Raw genomic sequence first — 23078 nt, forward strand, 5'->3', positions numbered from 1 at the left:
AAGGCCTATTGCCTGATTAAAGTCATAGGCACTCTAATTGTCTCTTCTTGATTACTGCGCGTGATCTCTGCTTCACTTAAATAAAGGAGTAAAGCAAAACTAACTGTGTAATTAATAATTTCATTTTTAGGGTGGCATAGGCACCCAACCATTGATATTATAATATGAAGCATGCTGCTTGCCAGGAATTTGAATTTGAGAAAGGCTGCAAGAGTTACCCTGGCCTCTGATTGTTACTGTATGTGACTCTTCCACATGGACATTAATGAGACTATGAGGAATGCCCTTAACTGGATTAGAAGCAACTACAAAGCACAGAACGATGGTCAGCATGGATCACAGTAAAGGTCTACAAAGAAGGGCTAATGCCTTGAGGACCTGTCTCCTCCAATTCTACAAATCTATGATACTTCTTGTTTTCTTTTAGTCCTATTTTTGTCAGCACTTTGCTACGAATGCATAGTCAAATGTACTATGCTTCCAAAATGACTGAGAATACATTTCTTCAAATCAGTATTATGGTGCTTATTCCTGGGATTAATATGTTTATTTTTCCTCTTATCAATACATAATTTACTTCATAATACAGAGACTTTTATTTCAGTACATGTGCATACTTTTATACACCTTAACCTTTGGAATACTATATGAACACTTTTACCATTTAAAACATTCACTAAAAAAGAAGAGGGACATGCTAACAAATCCAAGCAAATAGGTTTTCCTACACAGTCCATGTAGAATTCTTTCTATGTTCAGTATTGACGCTGGTTAACTAATATTATAGTTGACAAATACGTTCAGTATTTTGCCACATTTGCTAATTTCTTCTAGTCCAAACTTGAGGTTTTTTCTCTTTATATGCACTACTAATACCATATGAAGGGTCATTTATTATACATCAAAATTTAATTAAACCTGCTGGACAAACATTAACGTTAAAATATGAAATTTCACTACAAAGCAATATGTATTTATTTACATTGCACCCCCGAAAGAGAAGTGTTCTTCAGAAATTCTTAAACAACTGCTCTTGCCTGAAGAGATTGTGGTGGCTTTTGGGAAAAGCTACAGATAGTGCTTAAAAATGCAAAATTCTGTATTTCTCCAGTACAGACCTTTTGAAAACTACAAACATTGTCAAAGTATACAACCAGCATACTTTTATATTTAGAAATAAATCCTGTTTATTCTGGAACAGTATACTATAAAATGCAAAGAAAAATCCAATAATTTTAAAATAAATATTCTTACAAACAGAAGTTCTTCCTATTTATGCATGAAATGTTTTTAAAGCTGCAATGGTAACTTTCCTTAGCAAGGAAAAAAAGAATTCCAAGTAAAAAAAGAATTACTCTACATAAAGCCACATTAAATATCACCTTAATTTTCTTATTCTGGCTGCTGCGTCTCATAGTAAAAGAAATAAAATGGTATCTGAGATCACTCATTGAGAAATTATGAATGAATGAGACTATGGAAAAATATAGCAAAGAAGAGAAAGTTTGCATGGTGGGAGTTTTGGCAAGCAAATTGGATCTAATCTAATTTTGTCCACTGGGTTTCAGGAATACATAAACACTGGCAGGCTAAGATCTCCTTACAAACTTTGCTTAGTCCTGTGGCTTAAATAACTCCAACCCCCGGTTCACAACTTTTTTAGTTACAATTGTACAAAACGCTACTACTTCCTTTAACCCTGATATTATGGCATGGGAGAGCCAACTCAGTGTGAGTCAGAAATTCACAACACAACACACAAATACAAAGTAGGAAAAAAAGAAAAGTTTAAGTTACCTAGGTACTCATTGTCCCTCATTACCGTAACATTCAAGAGTATGAATCTTCTCTACACAACTGACTGTGACTTGTCCACTAAATTGAAAGGGAAAATGAAGTATTGAGAATTTTGCAAGAACATGAATAGCCATAAAGCAAAAGCAGTGTAGGAAAGATAAAGAGCTAAGTTCAACGCTGAGTTTGACAAAAAGGAAGCCTTTAGAAGTGTTAATCTATCTTGGAATTAATTTCATATTTTTTGCTCCATTTCTTCTGACAGTACTATTTCATATGCTCACAAACTCTCCCTTACTTCTTGAAAACTTCACTGAAATGTAGAGGTATGAAGATACCCTTATGGGAGGAGCAAAAATCTTGTAAATAACCAATTTCAAAATTATTTAAGAATGTTGGAAAGAGTAAAATACCATCAGACTATACTCTAAATTTTCTGATATCTCCACCCTTTCTTTCCTTCCTCCACCAATGGAAGGCAGAGAGTAACAGAAATCTTAAAATTGTTCTCAAAGTGTAGTCACTGTAATCAAGAAGCTTGGACAAAATACAGGTACGTATGTGAATGTCTCTAAATTGACCTTTCTTTTTTTTTTTTTGAAATTTTCCTGAACATAGCTATTAGCCTTTTGAAGATGCTACAAGTATATTTGCAGTTTTCAGCATTGCAGTCATTTTACATGTATTTTTCTAAATACTGTTCCAATACTAATGATAAAAAGAAAGTAGTAGAAATGTAACTAACTATTGCACTGAAATGCAAAATTCTGAAGAGAAGAAAGTCATAAAAACGAACTCTACAAATATCTTAAATTTTTTAAACAGATATTTAATTATAGGTATTTTCCATTTCTAATAAATTGCAACTATCCTGTATTTCAAGGTTCATCATATCTATGCAGCCTGTTACATGTAACAGCTCTAAAAATGTACTTCATAACTTATAAAAGCTAGCATTCATCTTCATGATAATTATCCCTAAAATAGGAAAAAAAGTAGGCACTGAAGTTCAATGCTCAACTGAAGTCATCTGTACAAATGAGTAGGGAAAATAAAGAACAGAGATGTGCACTGAAGTGTTTGCTGGTCAAACTAGCAGGACTGGGAGCACCAACACTGAAGTAATTTGCTTTCTAAGGACTAAGATTAGCAAAACATTGTGAGCTGTTAGGCTGGAGAAAGGTAAAGACAATGAGGACCATTGCTGTACTTCTTGAAACATGCAAGACTCACACCAGGATAAGATATTTAAACCCTCACTTTTGTGATTCCTGTCCTCTCAGAAAGACAAAAGAGAAAGAGGTATTCTTAATTAACTAGAATTCTAGTTAATTAACTAGGCATAAGTCTTAGTATAAAAAAGACAAATTATGACTTTATTGTGTGATTTATCATACTGAATGAAAACCTACAACGGGATACAGTTCAGATGCAAAGTATGAGTCCGTATATGGGCCAAGGCTCAAGAATTATTGATTTCCTTCTCTACAAAAATCCCATCCAATACACTGTTAGTGCCACAAGTATCCTCCTGGAGTGAGTATGGAGTTCTTTAAATCATAGTTACTCACTGCAAAGGTTCTGTCACTTTGGTAGAATAGTCTTCCTCAGGTGTCTGGAGGAAGTGACGGAAGCTGAAGCTGTCAGAAGACTCAGAACAAACATGTCTTTTTCTTGAAGCAACCTCCCTGTCCACTCTGATTTTGGTAGCTACGTCTGTGCATAAATATGTGTGTGCACATACATACACACTTGCTCATCTTTACATATTAAAAATATACTAGCAAAAGTACCAGAGTTCCATGTGGCTTGTTTCTTCAAGTGTAAAAGATCTCTTTCTAATATATGTTTATTTACTAAAATATTATAGCAGTAATAAAAATTCAAGAGTCTCTCTTCAGAATTCATTTCAAATCAATTAAAAATTAAATAAAAGAAAATCTGAAAATCTTAACTCCTCCTGGCCAGTATTACTCTTCTCAGTGAGAATCTTGACATCTAGTACATATTCCTCTGATTAATTACATTAATCCAAAGCTGCTCATTTCAGCAAGTAAGCTGAAATTTTCTCTCTTCAAGATTTTCTGTTTTAAAGCAGCACTTCAAAGACTCATTATCACAAGATAAAAATGCTTGGGTTTGGAGCCATAAACCTGAGATTAACTAGGTAAAACAGGACAGCTTCTTCCACGTTTTCTTCCCCTTTGCATACATTAGTGTTAATCTAAGATTGTTTAAAACACTGTTTACTTTGGATTTCCTTCTCAGAATATGAAAAAGCAGCTTGATGTTACACATAAGTAAGTATCTTTCTATAACTAGAGTTCTTTAAGATATCTTACCCATGTGTAGCCATGTCTAGAGCACACATATCCCATGTACCACAGATCAGAACAGTTTAGCCATCTTTGCTAGTTGTAACTCAACCATGATATCCTAGGTCCTATTCTTACCAAAGACACAGAAATGGCAAAGCCACAGAATACCAGCTGTCAATTTCTTTGAGGTGCTAAAACAACATTAAACTGATTCAATAGTAAGGAATTAGGAAAAACATGTGGGTTGCAAAAGCAAAGGCGATACATCTCAGAGAACTCCAAGTACAAACAGATAAGAATCATATTGCCATGATAGCCCTCAACTCAGATAACCTGTACTTCTTTGAAAACTATACTTGAAAATAAGCACTCTGAGAATTTCCATGTGTATATTTGCACTCCATATTTGCATGTGGAGAAAATCCACATCTCTAATTTAAGTCAGCTTCTACTTTGCATCCACTTGTTCTGTTTAATGGGCAGTGAGCATACTAGATTAAAAATGGTTGCAAATAAGCTTCTGCAATGAAGGAAAAAAAAAGAGAGAAACCCAGCTGTGGGAAAATTATTTAAACTGAAATATTTGGTTTTCTGCAACTATGAATTTTTTTAAAAAGTAATACAATTGTAAAACCATAACTGATTCTTACAGAACACAATTCAGCTTCTAGCTTCATTTTCTAATTGTAAGCATAATCTTACATATTATATGTATTTAGTTACAATTGTACAAAACGCTACTACTTCCTTTAACCATTTTAATATTATTACATGCTACATAATTTTGGTTTTTGGTGTAGCTTTCAGCAGAAATGGCAAATTGGATGGAGTGATAATCACTCAAATATCTAAAAAAAGTTTAGATGGGGGGACAAAGACAAGAGACACGAAACCATCACAGAGACAGGGAACTACTTCAGTCCAATGCAGTTTCTGGGATAACTTCCCCATGTGTTAACTGTTCATGCATATCATCCACAGTCAATGAATGAAATTGTTAAAAAAAAATCTATTGTTTTACACGTGAAAATACAATAAATAAAATTTACCTACCAACAGGTGGTGTGTTTTGAGATATTTAGTCCATATATACATTCTAAGAGTGGGTGAACTCGTGGCCTGCCTTGGAGTATCTTGGGAGGTGCGTTCCAGCTCCTCCCCTCCTCCTGCTTGATGCATGAAATATAGGGCAGAGTGCATCCGCCACCACTTCAGTTCCTCTTAAATGCACAACCATACCTGAAAGAGATTCAGAAAGAGGGGAAAGGAAGGTAGGAGACTAATGTACATGCAGACTATACATCTCAAAGAACACCAGTTACTGATTAGTAACTTTTCTTCTTTGAGTCTGCATGTACATTCCAGCAGTGACTCACTGAGCAGTTACCTTTGCCTTTTACCACCCAGAAGAGAGTCTGAGGACTCCCACAAGCAACAACCGCAGCATCACTCTACTGAAAGCTGAAATAGTCCTGGATACTATTAGTCTAACATACTGCTGAGTGAAAGCAAAGACAGAACTTAAGGCGGTCTTACGCAACTGTCCAAATATCATGCAGTAACGATACTAAGTTTCCAGAGGATCTAGTAGAATATACTTTGGCCATGGGTGGAAGTTCCTCTTGCTGAAGTCCACACACAATCAGAAAACCTTCTGAACGATTGTGCAGATGAAGTTAGCTGAACTTTTGTAAATTCCCACAGCGAAACAAGCAAACAAACTGAAGCTCACTAAAAGACTTGAGAAGAGTCTGTGAAAAGATCTAAAATACCTGTGAAGAGAAATGGCAGGGCACTTATGATATCAAGGACGTGAAGTATAAAATTCAATGAAAGAAGCATAAGACCTGGGGATGAGTACTGGAGGACTAATTGCCTGGCTACTCTGGAACTCTGACACAACTTCCAGAAGGAATCTTGACTAACTGAAGAAAAAATACTCTGTCCTTATAAAGAATAGTATGTGAAATGGCCGCCCTAAGGACCTCAGTCTCCCCAGCAGTTCATTGAGATAGTGGTTACCAGATGTGTCACCTTCATAGATACAGGCAGAAGGAGTAAGAATTTCAGAGCTCAAAAGGGAGAAGGATCCTACAAGGTAGTGGTTTCCCAAGACTTCTCAATCATAAACAGTTCAGTATGTCCTGATGAGCTCTTTTAGGAAGCTATGAATGGCAAGGTGTGAGAACACAAATGTACTCAACCAGAGACAACAGCCAGGCATCTTCATCAAATTACAAGAAGGATTCAAAAGAACTGGATGCAACAAATAACCCGAGAGAGTTGAGATCAAAGCATAGAGGCTAAAAAGCAGCAATAAACACATCACAAAGAAAATACTGTTTTCTTAACAGAATATGCCTGTCCAAATAATAATTTCATGTTACTGGCCAGCATAGTTCACACTGTAGAGAAGGAAGAAGGGATTGCTCTAGAGTATGATTCACGTTTTGACATGGAGAGTACTGAGACCAGGATGAGACACGTGATCTTATTCCTCGGATTACAGGTCCTGATGAGACCAAGAATGAGTTTCACAATTATCAAAGACCTTAGAACCCAAACTACTGTGGCCATGCTGGAACTATCAAATGCTTTATATCTCTGAGCAGTATTAAACTTGGAACATGTAAAAGAATATGAACTAATCATACAAACAGAAGTATGCCTGAGAGGGATGCAGACTGTAGCAAACTTTCAAACAGAATCCATAACTCCTTCTGTTAGGGTGGGTGGCAAATAGGTCTATCGTGAACCGATCCCATTCATGGAAGACCTACTCAAACATAAGAGTTGGTCTTCCATTACTGATCCCAGATCTGTGGTCCTGCTTGCATTGCTAGCAAAGAGTCGAATGAGCTTGGAAAATTAATTGCCCAGAAGTGGCTTCCACTAGCTACATTTCATCACTTCCTGACAAAGCAGGAGATTCTCACTCCTGCTGCTAATTTATATATTACATTATGGCTGAACTACCTATCACCATTCCATGAATGAGATTCAGGATGAAAATTGCATGCATTTCAGACAGTGCAGAGATCCAGAACATTGAGATATTACAGCCATGATCAGAGTTTTGGCAGACATATGGAGAGCTCTCAACTGACTCAACAAGGCATGGAAATTGATAATCCCCAAACCACACAAAACAGAGGTAACATTAGTGACTCAAATGACTAAAACATGAAACCAAGAATCCTAGGTCTATTCCCTAAACTAGCAAAGGAATGACTAAGGGAGTAATATCCTACACTTGAACACATAGCGTACAAGTTCAGTTTCTGTAAATCTGAGATGGAGCAACAATCTCCCTTCATGTGGGCAGAAGAATGCGGTCACTGTGGAATGCTCTGCTCCAGGCTTGCATAAGGATGCCACCTGGAAACAAGAGAGTATTGTCCTTCTTTTAGACAAAGATTTCATAAGAATACTGAAAACAGATGTGGCGGGGGGGGAGAATGATTGGAAATATTGTGAAGGCGATAAAGGAGACAGCATATTTTAACCAGGAGAAGAGAAGGAAGCATGGGATAATGACCCAAACCACTCTGCAGATGTGAAGCAGGCAACTAGATTCAGGCAGTGCTGTGTTTGTGTTACGAGTTAGGATAATCAAAAAGATAATGAAATTATCTGCCCTGTATGCCACTCTGAGCAAGAGTAGGGGGAAGAGCTAAAATACAGTCTCTATGAATACCACAAAAGAAATCTCACATAGCAGGGTACAAGTACACCCAGAGTTAAAATGTACACAGTGAAATTACACAAAAAAGTTTGCCTTTACTGAATATTTCTCTATATGTGTTCCAACTCTGAAAACTTACAATCAATATACCATAAAAGGAGAAGCATACTGCAAGTCTAATCAACGCACAATTGCAGTATGGCTTTATCAAGTCAGACATCTGAATAAGATGCCAAAATAATGAGTGAATTTTAGCAGAAGCACATACAGTACTGCAAAGAACAGACAACCTTATGTCCTCTAAAAGAATATTCCTAAAGGCGTGGATCCTGGTGGAACATAACCAATTTTTTCTTAGGAAAATCTAGTTGAGTTAACTCTAAAGCATACAAAAAAACAGACCTGGAGGGAACCTTAGTTATCCTATCTCTCTATCCAGTTGAAGATTATTTTGCCATTCCTGACAGATACCTGTCTACTAAACATACTCTTAAAGATCAGTAATATGTTTTACTTTTGGGGGAAACAGGCACTGGAAGAATAGATGAATAAATAAATAGTTTTAAATGAAAACCTGAATTTCTGGAAGAAATTTAGAGATGTGTTCTAAAGGGTAACTTCTTCCTTATGAAGGAATGTAAACAGAGTCTAAGCCAGTTATAGGAGGGCTCTTAACTCACCATCTTCTATGTTTAACAGGGAATGTTGCTACAATAGACAAGTAAGACTGATAAGAACCACATTAATATTCCAGATTTGAGTGAACTCTTCTACTTAAGAGGAAAGTCTGATAATCACTGCAGGATGAGAAGAAATCATACGTTACTAAACTGGTGGATGAAGGGCTGAAATAGCTACTGGATGTATACTAAGCCTAATCATCATTAGGTCCATGAGTTTTCAGCAACTACAAGTGTTCTAGAGTGCTGAGAAACCAAGCCCTCACAGAAGACAGATTCCCCCTGAAACTAAGCCATTTCCATTTTGTAGCACATGTAAATGTTACGGACTGTTTCCCACCCTGAACCAAAATTTTCTGTATGTTTAAGTAGTCAAAGACCTTATTACACAACATGATATGAAAAGTGAGGTCTGAACGACGTGCATATCTATCGGCCTGAACGACTAACGTGGGAAGAAGGCAGAATGATTGGAATAGATGCTCACAAGCTCTTGAATTTGAAGTACAACTACTGTCCAAATCATGCTGTCATGATTGTGGTGACTTAGACACTGTTCTAACCACAAGAGAGTGAGTGTTGGTAGATAAGCATAACAGATCTGAAAAGTATGGACTTAGAAAGACATCACTCTAATGACTCAGATGCTCTTCCCCCCTAGAGAACGGATATTTGCATTTCTTGATGTTCTCAGTTACAGATTAATCTGTGGTGAATAATACTGTCAACGCAACTTCCCATTCAAATAGCCAAAGAAATTTCTGTTTAGAAGATTTGGCAATATATTTTGAAGATAACAAAGATAAAGAGTTATTATTATACAATAATAAGCACACTTCCATAGACTGGCTCATTACATAAGAGATGGATCTAGCACCTCATTGTTTGCTCATGGAGTGCATTACAATGGTGCTGTTCACCCCCAAATCATTGTTCTGACCATCAATGTACGGATACCGAACAGCCCTCCAATTCTGCCTAGCAACATCTACCAGATGCCTCTCTTTTTGCAACCATGAAGCCATTCACTGACATTGCTTTACATTTGCAGGGAATACCCCTACCAGCTGAGAAATTTAAAGATTCCTATTAGGTTTCACTCTCTAATGCCTAATTAGGATGTATAAATTAAAAATGTTTTCAGTCATCCAGTGCACGTACTGGGCATGAGAGCCAACAACTGAAGGCATTATCTTACTGCGATCTATGACTGTCCTGGAACTGTTCTCATTTCAGAGAACGTGTACTTTTGCCATGGTGAAGTCTTTCAGGCCACCAACAAAATCTATTTATTTCTTGAGTATGAATTAGATGGGAGTTATCTGTGTTCAACTTTCTATTGTACTACAAAATAAAAAAGTATGTGTAGAGAACACAATGTTATGTGTGATTTGATGGTGAAAGGATCCTTGTCCAAATCAGCTCACTACATGAGTATGCAAAGATATTTATTTTTCAAAGGAGTAATTACTACCACAGCCAGACAGTGAAGAAATTAGAGTAGAATTTTTAGATAGTAAATGACTTTCCAAGTCTAATAATCAATGCCAGATTTAGTTTCTAGAAAACAATAAAACATCAAGAAGAAAATCTCTTCTTTCAAAGCTAAGTGTCCTTTATTTCTCCAACGTAGGGAACGGATGAACATCCTGCTCTGATACATTATTGTTGTGGGGATATATGAATATGGAAGAGAAAGGTGTATGTGAGAGAGGAAAGAGTGGAGTATTCTGCAACTGGTTAGACTGCATTTCTCCATTATCTGGTGACCAGGAGTAATCTTAGGAACAGTACAAACGGTTCTCAAAAGGGACAAGGAAAGCATAAAAACCCATTAAGATTTAATAAAAATTCTTAATGCAAACAGGTTGACTGCTGTTGAAGGTACTGACAAATAAACAAACAACTGTGATCATTACAGAAAAAAGTCTTTTCCTATAAAGTCCTTGCTTTTTCTTATAGGGATAGAGCACAAAAGAAGCATACTATAACAAACTAATAATAGGCTGTCTTGCTGTTTAGGAGACTGTTTCTTCCTGAACTCCGGTGTATAACCATCCCAAGACTAAAATCTAGCTGGAGAACTTTTTGGCACATATAAGACAATCCATTTTTAAATTAAAAAGACCACTCTCTTCAAAGGGAAGACATTTTCAGGATTCAGTGTATGCTCAGTGGGCTCTCCCTTATAAGCCTAAAGGATTGCAGCAGTTACACACGATACTGGTGAATGCTTTTGCCACAGAATTTGATGAGCTATCTTCTGCTTCTGTTGCAGCTTGCAGAGTTATCTCAGCATCACCTGGTCCCACTGCAATCAAAGACTTCAACTGATCATTACACTCAGGAGAAATTTGATGCTGAACAACTCCCATTAGAATTCCTTTTTCTACCTAAGAGCTGAAACTTTTCTCTGCAGAAGTGTTTTTAAAATAGGTTCATTTTTTCTTGATACATATTAAAAATCAAATTAATTGGAGTGATAATAAAAAAATTCAAAATCCTAAAAAGATTTCAAAATCATCTTCCAGCTGTCTCTGCAGCTAGTGTAAACGAAGCTAAAATCTGCCAGGATGCTAAGGTTGTTCAAACATGCCTTTTTGGGCATGGCTAATCTGTCAGGCAAAACAATATGCAGAATGTCAGACAACTTGTGATATTTTTGTAGAATTCATTGTATTGTGATCTCCAAAGTTTCTAAGATCCTAAATTCTTGGAAATTATCTGATGCTATACAGAAATATATGCTGACACTTTGTTAAATGACAAGGATATATATTATATATAAAAATATTTAATATATATAATATATTAAAAATACAATATATGTGTAATATATAGTATATGGTATATTTGTTTTATATTATATGTAACACACACACACACACACACACAAATATACATGTATTTATATCACAGAATCACAGAATCGTTTAGGTTGGAAGGGACCTCTGGAAATCATCTAGTCCAACCTCCCTGCTCAAGCAGGGTCCTCTAGAGCATATTGCCCAGGATCACATCCAGACGGGTTTTGAATATCTCCAGCGAAGGAGACTCCACTACCTCTCTGGGCAACCTGTTCCAATGCTCAGTCACCCTCAGAGTGAAGAAGTTTTTTCTCAGGTTCAGAGAATAATATATAATATTTATATATTATACATCCTACTGAACTGACTGAGGTGGAGATAACTTGGTAAAAAGTTTGCCTAACCTGGTAAAGTTGCTGCAAATGGAGCAACAGTACTTTTCTTCACAGAAGCAATCTACCTCAATCTAGTTTCAAAATGTTAACAAAGCCATAAAGGCTAGGTAGGACATGAACAAAGGTCAAAGCAATACCTGAAAAGAGCTGGGAAGGATGATTCCAATCAAAATCACAGGTCATCTCTCATTTTTGTAGAAGTATATGCCAAACTTCCCTTGCTAACATTTAAGGAGCATAAAGGAAATATTAATAAGTACCATGAGAATGGGAGAAGTATATAATGCTCTCTCCTAAAGGAGGAGTAATCCTTAGAAGTGCTTGCAGCTATCATACCACATCTTTTCATTCCTGCAGCAGAAATCCTGATATATCCAAAAATGCTTCAGTCCCATGATTTCAAATAAGCTGATTCCAATACAAAATATCGTTTTTGTGACTGACAGTTTTGAAACATACACTACTACCTGTGGAATAAGAAACGCTTGTGCTAAAAACATCACCCAAACAAGTACTCTCAATACTTAACCTTGAATGAATTAAGGCGGAATTAGTTAAATGCCTTAGCACTGAAGATATTTGTACCATACTCTCCAGTTGCAAAAATGAGAGTGAGAACTGTGCCAGAACCAAAAGCTTCAGGACTGAGGGAATATTAATTGACAATGTGACCCTTACAGGACCTGCTTCAAGAGGAATTAATGATTTATAACATCTGACTACTTAGCAAATGATGAACCAAACCTTGAACCTGAAGTTTTTTTTTTTTTTTTAACTAAAAGCAAAAAAGTGTTTTCCCTTTTACTCTTTGAAACAGGTTTTCTAAGAGACCTACTTTGGTACTCCTCTAAATAATGAAATTTAGCATTTTTGAGCAGCCACTGAAATACAGAGGAACCCTGTCACTGAAGCAGCACTAGCTTCTGAGAGAGAAAAAGTAGCTGCAGAGGTATTTTTTTCTTTGGCTCTGCAAACTCCACCTCCTTTCTCCAAAACTCAATTTTTCTCAAATGAATGGTCTTCATTTACTTTCTCTGGATTTTGTTTTAGTTCTTATGACAAATTCCAGGAAAAGAACTATTTCTGACCTGAACAACTTCATCACAAAAGCATTAAAGAAGGTAGAGCATCTGTCATGGATGAGCATAACAGTCAACATATAAGAAACAAACACTGGGAGTTCTGGAATGCACAAAACTGAATCTCCGCTCAGGGAATATTAACTATATCTAAGACAACTATTTACTTCTATTGTGCTACTCTTAGCAGACATTTTCCACTATAATTAATGCTTTCGAGATAAACGTTCAGAAAATATTTCTTAAACTTATTTTGAAATTGATTTCACTTAGTTTATCTGAAGTTTACATTAAAGCATCATAACTATCTAAAAAGATGATATTCCTTTAAATGCCACAATTAACATATAGGTATTGCAATTATTCATCACACTTTCATAAATACGTATCTCATTCCTCTCTCCTCCTGACTTCCCTCAAAGGGAACAGAAAGAGAATATATACACACTTTTTGTCTTTCAGATGTTTTGCCAAAAGGAAAAGCAAGCAGATCTAGTAGTTATGGAAATATTCAGGGAGTGCAGTTGTAGATTCAGCAGGTTCTAGCGAAAACAGTGCATTCCTGTTGTTACTGCTGTACTTGAACCAGACAGAAAGCAGAGCTTATGCATCTGAAATGTCTGCTGCTTCGCAGGAACAGAAGCCTCCTTGCTAAAGCATGAGTCATTTCTAGAGTTGTGAAGCCACGGAAAGCCCTCTGGACTAGGAAGTGCTTGTTCTTTACTTTAAAGACACACAGGGTAACCTTTAAAAGAATCCTGAGTTATTTATATACTTAAAAAAAAAGTTGCATAAGAAACGTTAAGTCTTTTTGACTGTCTACTACCTGCATTATATACAACATGGTCTGTTATATGAAAATGTTTATATAAGGAATTTCTGTTTTTTTAATTGCAAAACTTCCCTTTCCGGACATGTTATACTCATGTTGCAGCCGTGTTCAATGCAGTATAAAATCAAGGTATGTCAATAACAATTAAAAATATCATACTAGTCCTTTCAAAGACTAGTATCATTTCCCACACATTCTACTTTGAGAACTATGATGCATGCAATAAATGTTATCTCTGCACTACTACTCTCCCTTGCAGAGACAATTGTCACTGTAGTGCCAGAGAGCGATGAAGAGCCTACACAGTCAGAAGAGTCATCCAGAGAGTATTTTCAGTAACACAGAGTAGGTGGAATGAGTGTATGTAGGAAAGCATGCACTACATTTTATCTATGAGCAAGAACCGGGCAATGTCTTCTGGAAATTAAGGACCAGGCAATCTTCCATTTAGAATGTCTCTGACATACACCAAGAATTCCCTTTTTATTTCAACAGTGATCACTTCTGATTCTACAGAAGAAGACTGCTTCTTTCTTGCAATTACTAAGAGAGTCTTTTCTCTCCTCACCTACAGGCAAGGTAATACCTGTGCTACTTGAGGATGAAAAAAAACAATGAATTTTTGTTCTCTTAAGAGTTATAAATTTGTGGTTTACAACCATATCTGCCAGGATCAATGACCTCTATAGCAGTATTATTCTAAGAGCTTTTACATTTGTATCGATGAACTTAAATATAGTATTTTACACTTTGTCTGCTTAGAACTTTTGCTGTTGGAACTGTGATCATCAGTACTGATCATCTCTAAAAAATGAAGCAAATTTCCAAGCTATTGTAGCTATTCCTTCCTAAATGTCAGAGATCATTTAGTAGTCCATTAAGTTTCCAGCTGCTGCTTCAGTTTTCACTTCTGTCCAACTCTAAAAACAGGGATATTTTCGTAGGAAATTCTAAACATTTGGAGTCCCTCACTCCAATTCCAAAATATCTCCCAAGACAGAATCATAAGCACTTCAGTTACAGAATATATATTTTAATAGAATGAGCAGTATTTCACCTCTTTCCTAAAATTAACATTACAAATAAAAACATTTTTTTGTCTCCTCCTTTACTATCTCATTCTTTGCTTATTGGGAAATTTGAGTTTCATGTATCTTAGGCTTTGAATCCTTAGAAAAAAAGGATATTAATCATGACAAAACTGATAGAGTGGAAAGCAGACTGCTACTTTTTTCATCTACTGAACTGAAGATTGTAACTAGCAAGTTAATGTCTGGCCATCCTTATTTTCAGTACATATGAAATAACAGTATTTTCTCTGAAAAAAACATCGCAGGCTAACAGAATAAACCGCCTTCATCCCTTTGGGCTCCTCTTATTAGAACTATTTTTTATAGGCAGATATTGAATTTCTCATTGACCTACTAAATTTCTGTAATATCTGTTGTTTGGGTAGATTTCAGTGCCAAAGGTCTGATAAGACAACGTTCCATTCTTTTGTGAACTCTAATTCAGATGTTACCTTCACTTCCTCATAGATAAAACAAGATGGACGAGAAGTAAATCAGATTTTCATGGAGAGTTTTGGACAACAGAACCAGCAATGACCTGGAGAACCATTTTACATTAATCTTTTCCAGCAAGGATAACAGAATGATGGTTTATATTGTAGTTTCAATTTTAAACTGATTTTGTTATTTGCATTTTTTATTGGCTTTGGCAAGCAATTATCCACCCTGTATATAAAATAAACTTGCTACTTGAATACTATTTGTCAAGGGGGTTGATGGATTGCATCTTTTTCCTGATTTTGAAACTACAAGTGACGTAAGTGAAATACATTAAGCGTGTAGTCAGAAAGAAACTTGTATCAAATTTGTTAATTTTGAAGAAATAGGTTTTGACCCTTGATGATGGAGCACATTCTTAACAATTAAGACCATAAAAAGGAATAAAAGTTTAAGATTGTTGACCACACTTTCATTCCATGGCTCATGCATACTCAAAATAAATAATTATAAGGGTAAATAGAAATAACTGTTCCTTCGGTGTTGTTTTCCTATTATTTAGTCATCCTCAGAAAGCAATATAAATACTTTAACATGCCTAACTCTTTTGAGCTTTTACATCAGTGGAAGTCTAGCAAACAGAGTGGCTTTGAAAATATTTTCAATAAATGCTTATCTGAAGTCAGCTATTTATCCCACCATAGTGGAAAACCACACACACATTATACTAAAATATATATGTTGCTTTATATAAAGTACTTAAATATAAAAATATATGATTAAAAGAGTTTGGCTACCCAAATTACATCTCAGTTGTTCTACTTGGGGCAAAAGTAGAGAATTATGATTTTATTATGAAAGCTTCATGCCTGTATATCAATTACCGGCTTGACATTAAGAATATGTATCCCAACTGCCTTCCACAGTTACATCCGCAGAAAAGACTTAATCACAGACAAACTCTTATTTTCCCTTTATCTGTACACATCTACTGCTTGTTTCATCTGCTGGGTCCCTCAGAAGTCAACAGTGAGGACATCATGAATGCAAAAGCTTTAATGGGACTTAGAGCATAGAACTTTACAGATACCTGACTCTTCACTTTCCAAATACAACCATCCCTTTGGTTTTCTCAACTAAAGTATTCACAGTTCTGTGCAATATTTAGAGATACTTCAAGCTTTTGTATGCAAATAACTTCTTTACAGTTCTCCGATTTCAAACTTATGCATCTTGCTGTCAAAATAGTATGAAGACAAATGCTTGTCCTTATCTCTGTTGTCATTTACAACTACAAGGTACTATGCAAAACTAAGGTGTAAACCTTAGCATTCCAATTGACTTCCAGCTTTATTTTTGCGCTGCCTTTTTCTGTATAACATTATTCCCTATAAGTTTTGACTAAAATACAGAATACATTCCTTGCCCCAAATACACACAGAATTGTTGTTTTCTATTTTATCAAAGAACAAGAATTTCAAAATATCTTGAAGTTAATCACTTTTCTTCACAATGCATCCTTAGATACCTAAGTTCATTTTGAAGAAAAAGAAATACTAGTAATTTTCACGTATTTCAAATAATGTTTAATTACCAAGTCCCCTTCACTCACACGATTACAAAAGAATCCTTTCAAATGACTGTACGATATGAATTTCCACAGTGGAGCTCTGTATTTGCATTTAGTAGAGAGGTTTATGTCATCGTACTACTGAAGCGACATAGTGAAACTGTTAAAGTATTTACAATCTTAAAAAACAAGGCTATTGTGATAGACCATAACTGCAGCAACACCACAGTTGATAAGTAATAGGAGAAACCATAAATGTCAGTCTGTGCAGAAATGGTGAGAACAAATGTGTGTTACCTTCGCAGTGCTAACATTCCGCCTAATCTTGTCAGAATGAGGAGACATCTGAAACTGAAGGCAAACATTTCTGACAGAACAATCCTAAAATTCCTTGTTTATGTTTTCAGAAGAAAATATTTTAAAAAGTAAAACTCTGCAACCATTGCATCTTTACTGAACTCTGTTGACTCAGTCACGTTCTCCCCCTGGTATGGGACGACTGTAAGGACAATTAAGTCACATCATTTCTGAAATCCTATTGCTAATTCAAAGGTATAGAACCACTGTCACAGGAAATAAAATCAAAATGCTACGTATTTTATCACTGAGATCTCCATAAAAAGAACATATCAAAAGCACAGAGATAGGAACACTGAAAAAGAGAAACATTAAATTTTAATCCTGTATTAGCATTAACCTTGAAACAAATCATGCTTCTTGCCTAGATAGGCAACACTTCTCTAGGGAGCTCAAAAATGTTCCAGAAGAGCAAATATTCTGACTTTGGTCACAGTGAGTTACATCAAACGTAATCTGTTATCAAAATGTTCTGGTTAGTAAACTACTTAATCTTGCTGCAAGTTACATAATGCTACTGTTATCCAAATATGTAAATATGTAATCACTGTTTTCTCCAAACACCACAAGAAAAATAATTGGCTTTTGTTACATCTGTAGTTCCCCGAGACATTTTGTCCATATTGATCCCACTTTCCTTAAGCATGTGCCTCCTGCATCCAAGACTGGACCCATTTCATTTGGGCAATACCTGCACCCTGCACTCTCATCCATCACCCCGAGGCATCACATCCTCGTTCTCTCAAGTAGAAGCCATGAAGAGAAATAATTCCATAAACTATGGCTAAGATAAACCAGATAATCGGATAAAATATGGTGGTTAGCTGTGTTAATTAACACTATAAGGCTTTTTAACCCATAAAACATGGGGGAAGCTCTTGGGAAATATTTTTTCTCCTGTGTGCTTGTGTTACAGGAACAGACTTCTTGAGAGGACCAATTTATTTCAACCTGTTAAAATATCTGCCTCAGCTTCCTTACTTAAAACTCTTGCTATATTGTATTTTTAATGTGGGAATGACCTCCTCTTGCAAATTCTTTCTGGACCCCTTTAATAACCTATTTTCTGGAACATTCCGAATCAGATAGATGCTAATGTGTTCAGCTAACATTTCTGTGGTTACTGTATTGCAATTTTATAAACACCTCAGACGAAATCTTGAATTCTGGGCGATACAAAGAATTTTCAATTCATACCTATGATAGGTATAGCAGTAAAATAATAACCTGAGCATTTGAAATCAAACTTATATAGACCAAAAGTGTGGGAGAATTCAAAATGCCTCTTAAGAAATCTATTACCTATGAGGTGATTAGTATTGAGCAATCTAGAAACTAGTTAAAGAACACGATAGTTATTTTTCACTACTTACTGTTGTGATGCTCCCTGAACCAGTAAATCATTTCGACAGCCTAGATTATCATTTTTCTGAGACAGTCTGCCACCGTGGCTGCGCGCTCTGTAAGTACATAGCTCAGACGACAGAGTAGTGCTTTGGTAATGATGTATTACACTATGAATCCCACATTATTTGTAACCTTAATAGATTGTGGTAAGGCAAATATATTTCCTGGAGGCTGATGATGTGTTTACATTAGCCTGTTGAAAACAGCAGTGCACTTTTGACGGCCCCCACTTACTGGCCTTTAATTCATACTGCAAAGTGGTCTTAATGCATACAAACTGAAATACTTTCAGATGAAACTTATTTTTAAGATGAACTGCAGCAGCATATGTAATTCTCTCCAGCAGTTAACGGGCATACAGTTCACAAGCCCCTACTAGAAACAGTTTGAAATAAAACATACCAAAGGATATATAATGCAGATGTTGGGTCCCTAGCATCAACTGTTTTACTATATATACGCATATTAGTTTGCATTACTTAATAACATAGATATTGCCTGAGATAAACATTCAGTTCTTGGCACTAGAGATGGCATGACTGAGGCTAAAGAGCACATTTTTAACTTCATCACACTTTCTGCTTGCAATTTTATTTAGCTAGTAGAGATCCATTTGTGGGAGCCTTTAGGAGACCAGTTAATCCAACTTTTCAACTCTGTTGTACTGTCAGAGATGAGACAAGCAACTTCCCCAACATACCAGCAAAGCTTAGAATCCACTTAAAGCTTTCCATTTTATATCTGTTCTCAGATACAGCTCATCAACATGAAATCTCATCTAAGTAAGTCTTGTGTATCTGATAAAAAAAAGCATCTGGGCAAACAAAATACCTTTAGCGCATGGTGCATCCCATCTGTTTGTACTATAAAGACTATTTTACACAATTCCCCTTTGAAATTTCCACAGAAGAACTTTTCTGTTGCCCTACTGCTAAAAAGACGGGATGCTGCCTATTCTGTTTTGGACAGTGGATTTTACGTATGATTGGGTAACTAACAGGATTAGGGCACCACAAAAAACTGTATTCAGAGAAGTTTAATTAGGTGTAATCATGTATTGAAATACTAAGCCTCACTGTATTAATACAAATTTTATATGCTTGCATATCATAAGGAGGCATGTGTCATTTCTGGTGTCTTCCTACTGTGTTTTTCCAATCAAACCACTAAAATAAAATTCAAGAAAAAGCACCTGGATATAAAACAGTATGAAAGCAAAATAAGCTACACTATGTTAGCAGAATTATCTGTATTCTACCAGCTATACATCTTTTTCAGAAAAATACAATCTATTGAATCACTTTGCAATGAACAGATGACTGCTGTGTTGTGATCAGATAAGGTTTCAGCTTCAGCAGTTCTAAGTTAATGCTTTCTGTTATTCGGAATTTCTGCGGTTGGGAATTTTTTTATTCCCAGTTATACTTCATTTCTCTATATATAATAATGTTCATAATTCACTGTGAGATTTTGTGTAAATAGCTATGAAACTTAAATAGTTTCTAAAAAAAACCAACTGATCTCCTTTTTCCAGTGTGTACGCTGCTAGTACTCATCACTTTTGCCAATCACAAAAAGAAAAAGCTTTAGAAAATCTATTTACTACAAGAAAAGATTATGTCATAGATCTCTCTCAAACTCAGTCAAGCCCCTAATTATGACATTATCAGTTATGATAGGACAACATTAAATTTCTTTGATAGATATCAAAAGAGTCATCAGATTACCCTCTTTCTAGGGCAAATATAACCAAAGAAAGCTTACTGTAAATAGGTTAGAAGGAAAATGATTTTTATCACTCTTATATAAACTTTATGTAAACTTTCTGTATGAACTTTAATATAAACTGGATTTAATTATACATTGTTGTGCTAAAAGCTATTTGCTGCTCCGTGAAGCTGAGCAGTGCGCCTCTCATTCATGCTAAGTTCACTTAGGAACTGGCTTGTTTAGTGAGAACAGAAGCCAGAGAAAGCATTGCCCAGCGTACTGGATCAGATGAAAGAAGTTAACAGAAATCATATCAGAGAAAAGAAGTTGCTGCTAGGCCTGACTGGGTTTCAGGTGCTAAGCGGCAGAGAGAGATGTATTTACCAGAAACAGAAAGTGAAAGAAAGCAAGAAGGATATCAGACAAAACTGGTTACCATGGCCACAAAGAGATGCAGAGAGCTTTTTTTTTTGTTGGCATAGGCCTTGCTGGAAAACAGGAAGATTTGTGAACAAGAATAACACCTCCTGTTGTCTGTTTCTCATGTATTTAGTGGAGAAAGACTTAGCAGACAAATAGGAATGCACTAATGTCCGACACACACAAATCTCCCCTCTGAAGGGCAACAACACAGAGAATACTGGTTAACCAAAAAAGCTTGAAAGGGCAACAACGTACTGGTTTATCTTGTAAATTAATCTTCAGTTTTTCATCTTTTTCCACCCTAGAGATAATTCCCACCTTGCAGGAGAACTACAGGACTACGTTGACTGTTTTGGGAAATAAATAATAACACTGCTAAAATGATTATACAGCATGGGTATGGAAATTCACCTTAAACGGATTCATAATCTACCTGCCCTTCGCATCTCCATGCCCTAATACTGCATGATATGCAAAGCACAGGGTCAACTACTTTTGGATCTTTTTAAGATCAAAGTTCACAATAGCATATAAAACATTAGTTCAAAATAAAATGATTTACCACGTCTTGAGTTTAGGATGCTCTTTCTCTGCTACAGATGAGAATGCTAAAATATCAAAACCTAAAGTATTCTATTTACTCTAAAATCTGACAGATGGTAAGGAGAGATAGCTTCCTCCTTAGAAGGACAGAACTAGTTACCTCAATACTTTTGATTCAGTTTAGGCACTTCAGTTGTCCTCAGAACTTCCTCCTAAATGCTGCAGGCAATTGTTCACTCAGCTTACTGCCTCCAAAACGTATTCTTAGGAAACTACTAAGGAAACTACTACGGAAACTTAGGCTGAACATTCCACCGGGCAAAGCAGTACAAAAAAGTACTGTTTGGTGGGGCAATACTGCTCACCGTAACACACAAGGTTAATGCTGATTCATGGACCTAACTTTTGACATTTTGAGGGATCAGGTATCAAAAACCTCTTTATGATGTTAGTCCCCATTTCTCTTAGTACCACAACTTGAGGTAGCCACGTTTCCTTTGCCTGTATTTTTCTCAGGAGGTATAATATTTGACTTCTTAAAATATCAAGCACTTGGGTAGAACGTACAGGAACACTTTCAGCGTCTTTGCAAAATCACTGAAAAAAATATACCCAGGGATCCAGCTTGAGAGCCCATTTATAGAATGAAAAGCAGAAATCAGACTGATCAAAAGTATATAAACATGGGCAAGACCAGCATTTAATCTTTTAAATCAGTTAAGAATACTGTAAGTATCCAGCATACTTACGACAAAATACTCTTATAAAAATTTTCTGTAGTTAATTGAAATTAAATTTACCATTATCTCATAATTCTTCATCTTCACCACACATGCCCGCACACACACACTGTGGGACTGAAGATATAATCAAACAAAATAGTGATATTCTAGTCATGGTAATACCTGTAAAAGGCATGCTCTTACCCATTCCTGTCATGAGATGTATCCATGAGATTAACGCATCACTAACTGCCATTAATTTGGGTTACAGAAAAGTTTCTGTCCTCAAATGAAAGGTCCTTAACTGTGGTCTATGTCTCAGATGCTGTTACTCTGCATCAGGAAATTCTTTTCACATTAGAACAGGAATTACTAATAATGCCTCAATGCCTTCAACATTTGAGATGGCTTGCAAGAGGAAGGGACTCCTCCCTTCCAGAGGTGGTGTCCTCTGTCATATCTGAGGCCAAGCATCCTGCAAGACCACAGAGCCTGTGAAAGGTAAGATGCAGATAGCAGGAAAACAAGATACAGTAATTGCTGTTCTCATGTGTAAAGTTAGTGAGTATCCTTTTTGTTATACAGAGCATTTAGGTATTTGGAGTCCTTGCCAGAAAAGCAGAAACAAAGTGCTTGAGATACATTCAGTGTTCCTAACAGTGATCAGAGGTTGACCACTAACAGATGTAAAGAAATTTGGGTCATCCACACATATCTGCTAGTGTGTCCTCCAAATTAAAGAAGTGGATCAGGCTCTTCAGCACTAGATGCCAAAAGGAACGGTGCTCCGCTCTGAGGTACCTCTCCTCAGAGGTAGCATAAGTTTCATCAGCTCCTCCTATGGACATAAAGGACAGATTCTGGCATACAGTATCACGTAGGTATTTGACACCATAGGATCTATAAAACAGAAGATCTCAGGGAAAGACGAGGAATCAGCTGGATAGAGTGTTTTTATTTATAGTCATTTCAAAGTGTATTTTTTGATGTCAGAGAGTCCACCTTTGCTCTGAAATACAGTCAGCAGTGATATTTAGATAAACTTACTTTGTTCACAAAGATGTTCATGAATATGATTGTGTAGAAAAGTTTAAATCTCCTGAATTTCTAAGTCATCCAGAGAAATTAACGTCTAAGACCACAAGCTGTCCTTTTCCCCTTTGGCTACATCCCTCTCTCACCTCATCTTTCTCACAATTTTCAACTCTTGGATTTCTATACCACAGGAATCTAGTGCCTAACTGACTG

At 36.1% G+C, this 23078-nt stretch overlaps 1 protein-coding gene across 28 annotated transcripts in view; it reads right to left on the reverse strand.

The window, feature by feature from the left end:
* GPHN (gephyrin) overlaps window positions 1–23078 on the reverse strand; it is a 325345-nt gene that overhangs the window by 159746 nt on the left and 142521 nt on the right. The window contains exon 5 of one of the 28 annotated variants that reach the window (XM_068946264.1): window positions 5166–5351. The exons of the other annotated variants lie outside the window; for them this stretch is intronic. Coding sequence (XP_068802365.1) covers window positions 5166–5312 — 147 coding nt within the window. The 5' untranslated portion in view covers window positions 5313–5351. The remainder of the gene's footprint in view (window positions 1–5165; window positions 5352–23078) is intronic. 28 annotated transcript variants of the gene reach the window in all.

This window comes from Struthio camelus, chromosome 5 (genome assembly GCF_040807025.1).
Source record: "Struthio camelus isolate bStrCam1 chromosome 5, bStrCam1.hap1, whole genome shotgun sequence".
NCBI classification, from domain to species: Eukaryota; Metazoa; Chordata; class Aves; order Struthioniformes; family Struthionidae; genus Struthio; species Struthio camelus.